Raw genomic sequence first — 12,221 nt, forward strand, 5'->3', positions numbered from 1 at the left:
AAGAATTTAAGATTTTTTAAAATTAAAAACCTTTTTTTTTTTAAGGGGGAGTTAAGAAGACCGGGAGTGACACGATGAGCTAACCGCACCCGGTGACACCGACCCTCCTTGCGCAACTGATTTCCATTTAAAAAGCAATGGTTCCATGAATTTTGATGAATGTTTCTTTTAATAAATGTGTATTCATAGACTTCAATATGCTTGTATTATTTATATTTGTCTCACAGGCCTATATATATTGGCTAGTACTTTTTTTTTTGTCGATTAAATGACTATGTTCATTTGATTTTATTTAATACTAGACTAGAACAGCTGATTGTATTTGATTATGCAATATTGAATATGTGGGTTCTAGACTCTATACCGTAAATCTATATAATTTCATAAATTCAAGCAATACTGTAATATAATAGTTCTAGAATCTAGATACTAAGATAGTTCTACACTTACAGTTTTACAGACTACACTGAAGTACACTGTGACTGTAACTTCACTGTAACTTAAGTGTATGTTAGTATGTATGACTACTAGTAGTACTAGATCTATGACTGTAAATACTAAAAAAATGTCACTAAATTGTCTAAATGATTAGATCTAGTAAATGTGTAATGATGTAATCATTGTAATCACTATTGTAATGATAATGTTATGAATTGTTATGTTATAAATCATGTAATCTAGCACTCTGACTCTACTATTGTCTACCAGTCTACAGATTTGAGTTTAAGTATACTAAGTTAGTAAGTAGATTGATAAGAAAATTAAGATTAAATTGAATAGTGTAGTCGCTAGCAGATGAATGAAGTTCTGAACTGATGAACCTCACACTACTCACAGTTAAAGTCTTAAAGTAGTTAAACTTATAAAGTTAAGTAAACAAAAGTAAAAGACTTTTTTAAACTAGTTACTTAGTTAACTTAAGTTAAACAAGATCCAGTTAAAGTTCTTAAACTCAAGTTAAAGTCTAGACTAGCAATTTAATAGATTACTAGATTATTATAGTCACTTATACTTTATTACTTACAGTGATTCTAATCTATTGTGTCACCTCACTCTTAGAGATTTTGATTGTCAAATTGACACGAGCAGCTGACTCAGCACTGTCAGTGTCACTATGCTGACTGAGTCTGAGCAGTGGTGAGTAGATATTTAGATCTAGAACTAGAAAAAAAAAAGTCTAGTAGATTCTACTGTCATGACTGTTGATGAGTTAGATTTTAAATTCTGAAATGTGAGTCAAATTGTAATTGGACTATAGATCTAAAATCTAGATCTAATGAAAAATGTAAAGTCAAAGTGTAAACAGAAATTTAAAAAAAATCTCCTACTGTACAGCAGAGGTAGAGGGTGATGAACTTGCGACCAACATGATGACATTCTGCTCATGAATCATGTCTTGCCATATGACAAGAAAGTCTCATTTACTCATTATATATATATATTATACATTATATAGAAATGGAATTGTTGTTCTCTAGTATTGTCATATAATATATGGACAGCCTTTTTCTCCCCTGGAACCACTAGTTCTCTAGACCTAGACTTAAGATCAGTTTTGGGGTACATTTAGTTAACAATGCTTCTAATTGGCTACCATTGTAAAGATTTCTGAACTGTAAATAAGTCTAAAGAATCCACTAGGATTCTTAATTTGGGTAATAAAGAGTTCGCTGTTCAAGTGCTACAAAAGTTCCAGGATTTCTAAAATTAGATTCTATTGGAAATAAGATGTAAACAGTTTTAAGGTGATCATATATAATTGCAATATTGGTAAACAATTATTTGTTATTTTACTGGGTAATAATTTTTTGTACAAAAAAAAAAAGTTCTTTGTTAAAATAGGCGTTAGAATCTGCCTAATTATAATCCTTTTATTCCGATATACTCACTTATTATTAATCTTTTTTTCTTTTAGATTGAAAATGAAGACATCAAAACATTACAGATCACCTGACTATTGCATATCTAGTCATCTAATATTTGATCCTACTGGGAGCAAAAAATGTTCCGAAATTTCTGAATTAAGTTTGTATACAAAGTACAATAAGGAAGAAAACAAAGATATCGATAACAGGGCAGATGTTAAAGTTTTAGGTAATTTAATTAAATTTTTTTTAAAGTCACAACCTAAAAAAACAACTTTTTATTTCCTTAAGTAAAGGCTTATTAATCACATAAAGCATACAATTTAATCTTACAAATAAAGATTACCAATTGAATTGAAAATGATTATAATTAATAGAAATGAATGAGAAGTTCAAATCTTAGAACTGCACTGCAACAATGAGTTTTATTTTGAACTTAAGTTAAAATTGAAGAACCATTAGAAAAAAATCATTCATTCATTTGCTGTCCTACTTTAGTCTATGCACCTTATCTTATCTTATCTTTTAGAATACAGACGTTACTTTAAAAAAGGAAGAGGATTACGTTCCTGTTGAAAAGTGAGAGAGAGAATAGAACCAATCAAACCTTCAGTTAGACCTTTCATGCTTGAAATAAAAAGAGATTTAATTATTATTAATAAGAAAAGAAGAATTACACCAGTGCCAAGTATTTAAGTACCTCGGTAGCCTTTTCTTAGAGAAAAGAATTAATAGAGAGTGTTAAAAGTATAGAAAACTAGATCTATGGCAATCAACTAATCAATGGTCAAACTAAGAATACAATGTTTCAGTCAACTCCAGATACTCTGATACAAGACAAGAAGAATGGAATTGAAAGCAACACTTGGAGAAGAAGGTGTCACATTTTCGTTAAGTGATACCCAACTTAAAATAAAAGCTTATTAAAATGCTCTTTGCTCGTCATTTGCTCAATAAAATACAAAAAAAGTTAACAATAGTCATCACAATCACTTAGCTGTATTGCATTGAACCAAATTGTCTGCATTAAGTTTTGGCTTTGATACCAGTAGATTCCAAGTTGTTCATTGTAGGTCAGATATAATTGGAGATTCAGTATCGCACATGAAAATATTCTCTTATAACTTATATGTGTTTGTAATATTTTAATAAACCATACAATAGTCAACTATTATTGTAATAAATTTATTTGGCTTACCTTTTATCTGATCTTTGCAGTATTTCTATTCACTTTCAGAGATGAAAGATGAGCCACCAAGTAAACCAGTTGTCTCAGATGTTATGTTTTGTCATTGTTGTCAGGTCAAACTTTCAGACAGAGATGAGCAGGTGAAATACACACGTTATTATTAGTAGAAAGTGTTATTTTTTTAAGTATCTAAAAGACAAAGGTTATCAATTTTACTGAATATTATTTTATTTTGTTAAAGCAAGTGCAATTCAGTCCATTGAAAGTTAAAATTCTGATTTAATTTTTCCCTGCGGATTTTATTTTAAGGTGAGTCATTACAAATGTGATTGGCATAGATATAATCTTCACCGTCGGATGAAAAATTTACCCGCTATATTGGAGGAGGAATTTGATTATATATCAGGTAAAATAACATGTTGATAAAAGAAAGTTAAAAAAAAAAGTCAAGTATTCTTCCTTTTTCACTTTTTTTCCCACATGCTACTTTGAGCTATTAAAGTAAACAAAGGATGGCCAGAAGGAGACAATGGAGTGAAAAGCAACAACATTGATTTATTAATATTCACTGAAAGCATTCTATTTGCAACTGGTAAAATAATTTAAAATCATGCAATAATAGAAAGTTTGTTTTCTCCATTGCTTGTTAAAATCAAAATGAACAAAAATATCTCATCGTGGTTCATTATTAAACATTTTCATTAAAAAAAAGTATTTCAAAATAATTTTTTTTTTTATGTATTAGATATTCTGTATTAAAAAAACTTTTTAGCAAAATATTCCAATTTTATTCTTTGTAAATAAAAATCTATAAAATTTTCTTTTCTAACAATAGGGGATATTTCAAGTATATCAGGATCTGACAGTGACGACACTGACCATGAAGGCTCTCAAGATGAAGCTTCACTTAAGTTCAATGAACTGGACAGTGTAGATGATGAACAATCCACTGTTTACAATCATCCCAAGCTGTACTTTAGAAATAAGGATGGAGATTTGATGTCCATTTATCGCTGCCTAATCCAACAAAAAAAAGTATGCTTTGTTTATAAATTATTTAAAGAATCTTATCCATATTTGTCATACCTAGGCATTGAAATATAAAATATACTCTTAGAAGGGCCTGAAGATGCTTTTGAGGCTGTACTTTATACTTAATTAGTTTATCTATAGCATAGGCTAGGAGGGTCACATATTATTTTTATATTGGAGATTTACATAATAAACTAAACAGTGTCAAGGTCGCTAAAATTAACTTATAAAAATTGCTCTTTAAAAAGGAGCTTACAAAATTTGTGCTAAAATGTGCACTAATGCTATTATGTAACTTATTTTAAAAAAACACAGCCTAGCAAAGTTTCCTTTATTTTGCACACCAGATACACCAAAAAGCTTGCTATTTATTGGTTCTCAGACATGTATGAAAATCTCCAATTGGTGTGAAAATAGGGCTAAATGTATTATTGGTGATGAAAATTCATAGGTTTCACAGTTTCTTACTTTAAATTTTTTTTATTTAAAGAGGACTGCCAAATTTTCATTCCAAGTCATATGGGACTCTAGTGCTTACATTCATGCTTAAAGAACTTTTTATTTATGCTCTGAAAATCTACATGCATTCTTATTTTGTCATCAACATGTTCATATTGTTAAGTGTAAAATAAAAATTTCCATTTTTTGTTTTTGTGTGTAACTTATTTTTTCACTTTATCTTTAATAAAACACTTAAGATAGAGAATGAAGTGTTGCCTTACTGATAGTAAATATGTCTCAAATTGTTTTTTTGACAGTTTCCAATAGAAGACCATAGAGAGATTGAGAAAAAAATAGCTCTACTACCAGAGAAATCAAATTGGATTATATTAATGGTGTCTTCTGGACATTTTGCAGGAGCAGTATTTAATGGGTATCTAAAACAACTAAAAATTAATTGAATATTAATGTTTTGTTAATACTTTGTAATTGTTTTCTTTACAGTGAATAGTGTCAGTTCATTTCCTATTAATAAATTCCTTTTAAATTTAGTAAAGATGTTTTGGAGCATAAGACCTTTCATCGCTACACAATAAGAGCAAAAAGAGGAACTGCCCAATCCAGTAAAGACAGCCAAGGCAATGCTCCAAAAAGTGCTGGAGCATCTTTGAGAAGACATCATGAAGCTGCGTTAATTCAAGTTAGTATTTATTTTATCTGTACATCTAAGGTTTCATCATTGTGTTATGTTTTTTAAATAACTTTAACCATTTAAGCCTTATCAGTTTATTTTTTGTTCAAATATTAATCAAGGATGCATTTATTGTGTGTGTGGGGGGTGGGGGGGGGGGGGGGTGAAGTCTAATAAAAGGTGTATTTTCTGAATTTTTTTTCTCCAGGAAGTACAAGAGCTTTTAACTAGTTGGTCTGATCACATCAAAACTTGTGATTTGGTGTTTACAAGAGTTCCTGTTGCAAATAAAATTATGCTTTTTGGTGGTAAAAGTCCTGCCTTCAAAAAAGAAGACCCAAGAATCAGAACTATTCCTTTAACAACAAGGCGACCCACTTTCAATGAAATCAAACGAGTTCACCAAACACTAGCTTCAGTGGAAAATTATGGTAAGAATTATAGCATTTTCTTAACTTATGTTGTTTTTTTCTTCAGAAGTTTAATATTAATTTAAAATGTGTTGTTTTTTTTTGGTTTTTGTTTTGTAGGCAAAGATGCTGATTTGAATGATTTTATAACAGTCATGCCTGAAAAAGTTTCTAAACAGAAGAAGAATTTTGGACATCCTGGTCGTGTCAATGAGCTGACTTTAGGTATTTTTTATTTAGTTTAATAAACCTTAAACTCAGAAAACATTTAATTTTAATGTTTCAAATTTAAATTAAAAAATAGATCTATATCTTAGTTTTAGCAATACAGTAGTAACACACTCACAAATCCTTATAATCTTCTAGATTGAATGACACTGCTCTTTATTTATACATTTTTATATAGACAATCAAATACCTGATGGTTTGTATAAAGACACTCTTGAGATGTTCAACGGAAGTCAAGTAGAAAACTTAGTAGGTGAAACAGGCCAACTAAAGAAATCTGAATCAGTTTCCCGAAAAGTTAAAAAAAATTTTAAAGCAACAATAATTGATTCGGAAACTGTTTGCGAAGTTAAAGAAGGTCAGTTCTGTACATTTTTAAAAAATATTTGTTTCATATTCCTTTAATGAGTATAATTTATGATTATAATAAAGCATCATCAATGATAAAATATAACAGTTAATTTTCTTCATTCCCTAGATGATGATATGATTCAGTTTAGAAACAATGTCTACACTGCCTGTAAGTGTGGAGATGTGTCATCACTTAAGAATAACATTTTAACTTCTAATAAATCTGGATCAGAAAAAAATTCAACAAATCAAGATTTTGTTGTAACCAAAACAGTTTCAGTGACTAATAGTCTGATGGAATCAGGTCATGCAGAAGATACTACAGCTATACCTGATTTGTCTACTGTTACAATAAAAGGCTGTATTGATTCAGATATGAAAAATGGTAGCTCTTTTGACATTGATGTTGCACAGTTCTTAAACACATCTGTTACAGATGGTGGAACAACATTTCTGCATCTGGCCTCTAAAGAGGGGCATGATGAAATTATTACAACATTATTAGAATGTGGTGCTGATCCCGCATTAAGGTATATTTAAATATCAATTTTCAATGTCATATTTATAAATCTTGATATCATCATCTGTCCTTTAGTCTGTAGAACCATTGGAGAACCATACATGACTGTCTCCATTCCTCTGTCTTTTGCTCTGAATCTCTTCATTGACGTGCCCCTCCATTTTTTTATGTTATCTTGAATTTTGAACCATTAGGTACCACACATGATATGTTGACTGTCCTTCTCCATTTCTCTTTGCCTTTCTCGTTGAATAAAATCTGTTTAAATGGCAGTCCTTTCCATTGTTTAATGTTGTCTTTCCATTGATTTCTCTGTCTGCCTTTTCTTCTTTTTCTTGGTACTTTTCCCTTATGGAAGCTCTTGGTAAGTCCTGAGGACTTTGTGATTAGGCCACTAAATTCTAGTTTGCATTTTTTGTTAAAAGTGGTCAGTAGGTCTTCAAATTCCCAATTTCCATTGTGATTCTGTTTCGAATCTCTTCATTTGTGATACCTAGTATCCTTCTTCATCTTTATATAATTTTACAAACTTTTTTTATTTAGAATAACATCATTTTTTTTTTTTAAAGTTTTCATTAAGGTTGAAACAAATTGCATCACAAAGGGGATGCAGTGTTCCATTGCTGATTTTACAATACTGCTTAAATGATCTATCAAATAATATTCTCACTGTGGCATTTATTTATTTATCTTCACAAATATAACTAATTTATTGCAGGGACAAATCTGGTAAAACACCTTACAGTTTAGGAGACACTAAAGTTAGAAATGCCTTTAGACGTTTTATGGCTGATTTTCCAGAAAAATATGATTATACCAAAGCACAGGTATTTCATCAGTTTGTTAGATTTTTTTTTAGTTTAGAAAACTTTTTTAAATTAATGATAAATAATTTTGTGTTCAAAAATACTTTTTTTTTTCTAAACATTTTAAAATTTTTACTTAATGATAATGCATTTGGGAAACTATAATTCAAATTTTGTTTATCTTGACTGTTATTGATAGGCTAAAGTATTTCAATTCTATAAAGAATAAATTAAAACCGAAGGCATCTTGGTTAGATAAAATAATAATTACACAAAAAAGGAGTCCTAAAGGGACTGCAGGCACGACATGGCCTAAATTGTGCCGATGTGCCTAAAATCAAATCAAAAAAGGACACATTAAAAAAAAACAACTATATGGATATTATAAAACATTTTTTGTTTTTATACAATATTTTAGCTACCCTTTTTTAAAAAATGTCTCTAGATACCAAGTCCACTTACTGCTGAAATGGAAAGTGAGAAAAAGTTAAAAGCTGCTGAAAAAAGAAAAGCCAAGAAAAAAGCACAAAATGAGAAAAACAAGGTAAGAATTTTATCATTGTGCTCCACAGTTGGAGGAAGTTTATTGAATATAAAGGTGTTTTACCAGATTTATCCCTTCAATGAGCCAGCCAGGAAAACCAATGACTTTGCAGAAATTAAGTCATTGATTAACATGCATGACTAGATTGACCTAGGAACATGTGTAGGACGTAATCATCTTTTTTTTTTTAAGTAACATCTTCTTTTTTTAATAATATACAGAGGTTCATAAGATAAGATAGGATCTTAGGGAGACTTGTTTTTAGCTGATAGAGAAATAAAGCTGATGAAGTCACTGAGTATGTTTTTTTAACATTTTCATTTTACCATGTCCCTAGTGACTGAAGAGTTCAACAAAAGTGTGTTTTCACATACATTTTATCTTACTCAAAACCTAGTTTGTTTTGTTTTTTTATATTTTTGTTTTGCTTGAACAGGACAAAAAAGCAGCCGAAGCACAATTTCAAGCTGAGAAGAGAGAAAAAGAAAGATTTCTAGCGTTATCTGATAGAGAAAAGGTAGATGGTCTAAATTTATTAAAAAAATAATTTGGTTTCTAAGAATCTTTTACTGTGTGATTTCTCTTTTATATTTCTTTTTACATTATTTTTATGTATTACAGTCATTTTAACTAATTTAATGGTGTTAAAGTCAAAATATACTTTTTTTTAAACTGTATACTTCAAAACAAAATAAAAGCATGTTTTTTTTTTGTTAGCCTTTTCAATTAGCCTGCTACTCTAAAATATGTATTAATTCTATATTTTATTATTAAAAAATTATTATAGCGAGCTCTTGCGGCAGAAAAAAGATTTCTACAGCAAAATGCTAATCAAGGAACTATGAGTCCAGTTCTAAGGTATTTTTTTTTATTTCAATAAAATTGAAACACATCTACATTGGAGTCAGTGATTAGGAAAAAAATATGAAAATAAGAAAGAAAAAAAATGAGTTAGTTTTCTTTTCAAAGATACAATACATTTTAAAAATTAATTAAAGCTATTGTATATTGCTATTAATTTTTTTTTTCTTAAAGCCTGTTTAGTAATAATGAAATTGCAACATTCTAGTTAAAACTTTTAAAAATGTATAAAGACTCTTAATATAATCTATTTCAATCATTATTTAAAAAAGCTTGTTTGCTAAACTTAATGTGTGTACATATTTTTTCTATCAATAAATTCTAGTAGATGCTGGCAATGTGGAACAGACATTACTGGGAAGGTGCCATTTGAATATGCTGACTACAAATTTTGCACTACTAAATGTTTAAGAGAACATAGATCCAAGCCTCTTTAACATTTGTATTAAACATATCATTATTGTTTCAACTGATTCACACTGCTTTTGTGCCTCCATATTTTAGGTTATGATCTTTTTGTGTTTGAAATAGTATCTTTGTTAATATACAGATCAACAAGTTAGAAATTAATTGAACTATATTAAGTCATTATTTTGTACTTTTGTAATATATTTAATTTTTACTGCACAGTCCCAAAAAAATGGTGGTGATAAGTTATTGGAAAAAGAAAAGCAAATGCCTAATACATATTAGGATTAGCAGCATTGTAGGTTCTGCCAGGATGTGCTCTGTAATTTGTCCAAGGGTCACTAGTTCCTGATTTTTCCTCAGGGTTGACTCCAAAATATGAAACTCATTAAATTAATAATTTTAGAGTAACTTTTAAAATGCATTAGCAATTTTAAAACAAAGAAATAATCTGTGAAACTGATTTATTGATTTATACTTTTAGGGGTCATACAAATATCTCATTGGCAGAAAATAGAATTAGAAAAAAATGGGTTAAATTGATTTACATCAAGTCTTTGTTCGTTTGCACAGCAGTCCAAGTGGATTGTACCTGTGTTATGCTATGGTTTAAATAGTTGGTATATATATTTATTTTGACTGGAACACTCTTAAAACCCATAAAAAAAAAAACAATACACATTACAACCCCCAACACACTTTTCTAGCCCTTAAATTCTATGTCCTTTTTTTGTCTCTTTCATAGGGCATGCAACCCCCTATTATAGGCTATGCACAAACATTTCTTATCCCATCATTGTAACCTTCCATCTCCCAGCACTATAATGCTCCTCACATATACACGCAAATGAAAGTGCCCGTTCCTGAGGAACAGTTTGGAAGAAGAAACATCATATATTCACTGTGAAAATTTTTCAGACTTATAACTTTTGCTTTAGATTAGAGGACTACTTCTAGATCTAGTCGTTTTAAAATTGTTCAACTCATTATCATTAATTACAACTAAACTAGTCTTTCAATATCAAATTATAGTAAATACCTCAACACACACACATGCTTTCATACAGATGTAAAAACACATTAGATAATCACAATGATCTAAGGATAGATAATTCCTCACATACACTGACAATTATCTACACCTAGAGGAGAATTACAATAAAGATCTAGATCTGTGAAAAAACATATTAATAACAAAATGGAACAAAGGAAATTTATGCACCAAAAAAGTGTTAAAAAGTACTTTAGCAGAAAGAATTAGACATTAAAATGTCGGCTTTCAAAGATATTGTTGGTAGACACTGCGAATAAAAAATCATTTTTGGTAAATTTAACCACAGTAGTTTCTATCTTGGAAATGACTTAGCTTACCTAGGTTTGCGTTAGGTAAAAAGAAGTTTAATTTTTGTGTCCATAGCAAGTGGGTGAATAAGTGATCATATAAAAAATTTAACCAAATACATGCAATCCCATAAAGATTTGTTGTCCAAAAAGGATTAACCATTTGGTTTATTAGTGGACATTAGCTTTCTGAGTGCAATCCTTTTTTTTAATGCAGCTTTCATGCTTAACTCTTTCTCTCCGTAAATATTTACCACATTCTCGTGGAATCAATGTTGGTATCGTCAGTTAGGAGAGAAAGAATTAAAGCATGCTCAGTGTGCTATGGTCCAATTACATTTGTGGACCAGTGGTTGAGGGAGTATTTGGGTAGAATTTCTGCACTGCCATTTCAAAAGCAATTTAAAAAAAAAGAAATAAAGTTGCTCGAGTTTGATTTTGAACTCGAGGTCTAGAGCCCCCTTGATGAAAGGCAAACATGTTTAGCTACTGAGCTATTCAAGTACTTATAAAATTAGGTCTTATAGTCTATTGTTAGATTAAATTTTTAGCAAACAACCAAATTTTCTACCCAAGGCTTATCTCCCCTTAGTATTGTACATTTTCTATTTAAAACCAAATTAATTCATTATGACTAATTGGTTATTTTTTAAAATTGATTCATGTGTTGCCATGGACATTAAATAATTATGCAAAGTTTCAACGTGATCCGAGAATGGAAAGTGGAAGAAATAACTTGTGAAAGATTCCACTCTGACATCTGTGGCATTTTACGTCTTGAGAGAATCTTTTCCCTTTGCAACTTCTTGTGTGACTAAAGCAGCCAATTTTTGATACACAGATAGATACACCCAGACAGATGCAAAATTTTAAAAAAGTAAACTTTTGATTTTTATCATAATGTTATCAAACTTGATTTCTGCTTGCTTCGGTGCCTATAGTACTGCATGAGATTTAGGCTAAGATGCAAGTCTTTTTTAAGGAATGCATGGTTATAAATAAAACACTGATTAGCTGCAAAGATCCAGCTGTGACCTATAGGCCTACATTTTGACACTTCTAATGCAGATGAAGTCTTTGCTGAGGTTAGCTTTTTTTCTTTTTAATATTTGCAACTTTCTTTGACTATAGCCTTTCTTTGGGTGTCCAAGCAGCATTCTTTCTTTTGAAACACATTTTATTTCCTTGAAGGATTACGGGCACGACATGGCCTAAATTGTGCTGATGTGCCAAAACTCTAACCAAGAAGTCTTACATAAGGGTTGTGAGAGCTTCTGTCTGGTAGACTTGGAATGATGGATTTTTTGTAGTAGAAGCAATAGTTTAATTAAAGCAAAAAATGTCGAGACATGACATCTTTGTTTACATTCATAAAAAAACACTTTTTTCTTGGAAATAGTGTACTTGAAAATGAAATAGATCTATGTGAAATAATTTATTTTTTTTTAGTTGTCAACAATTTATTATTAAATATGGAAATTAAAGAACCAAATGAATAAATAACTTTTTTGTACTTTTATTTGGAAGAGAGTAT

The 12,221-nt window shown here is 29.9% G+C and overlaps 1 protein-coding gene across 7 annotated transcripts; it reads left to right on the top strand.

Moving 5' to 3' along the window:
* Positions 1–269: 269 nt before the first annotated feature.
* LOC106072169 (ankyrin repeat and zinc finger domain-containing protein 1-like) lies at positions 270–9,411 on the top strand. 7 transcript variants are annotated; one of them, XM_056036748.1, is made up of 17 exons: positions 270–344; positions 1,027–1,137; positions 1,916–2,094; positions 3,103–3,194; positions 3,364–3,460; positions 3,890–4,089; positions 4,845–4,960; positions 5,080–5,227; positions 5,427–5,649; positions 5,749–5,853; positions 6,035–6,214; positions 6,335–6,737; positions 7,446–7,554; positions 7,979–8,077; positions 8,514–8,594; positions 8,865–8,935; positions 9,264–9,411. In XM_056036748.1, exons 3-17 carry the CDS (start codon positions 1,923–1,925, stop codon positions 9,373–9,375), a joined length of 2,208 nt encoding a protein of 735 aa, XP_055892723.1. In that variant the 5' UTR covers positions 270–344; positions 1,027–1,137; positions 1,916–1,922; the 3' UTR covers positions 9,376–9,411. The 7 variants fall into 7 exon arrangements, with proteins under 7 accessions (XP_055892723.1, XP_055892725.1, XP_055892729.1 ...); XM_056036750.1 differs by having other exon boundaries at positions 275–344; positions 1,060–1,137; XM_056036754.1 differs by having other exon boundaries at positions 293–506; positions 9,267–9,411.
* The last annotated feature ends 2,810 nt before the right edge of the window (positions 9,412–12,221 follow it).

This window comes from Biomphalaria glabrata, chromosome 1 (assembly GCF_947242115.1).
Source record: "Biomphalaria glabrata chromosome 1, xgBioGlab47.1, whole genome shotgun sequence".
Lineage (NCBI taxonomy): Eukaryota > Metazoa > Mollusca > Gastropoda > Planorbidae > Biomphalaria > Biomphalaria glabrata.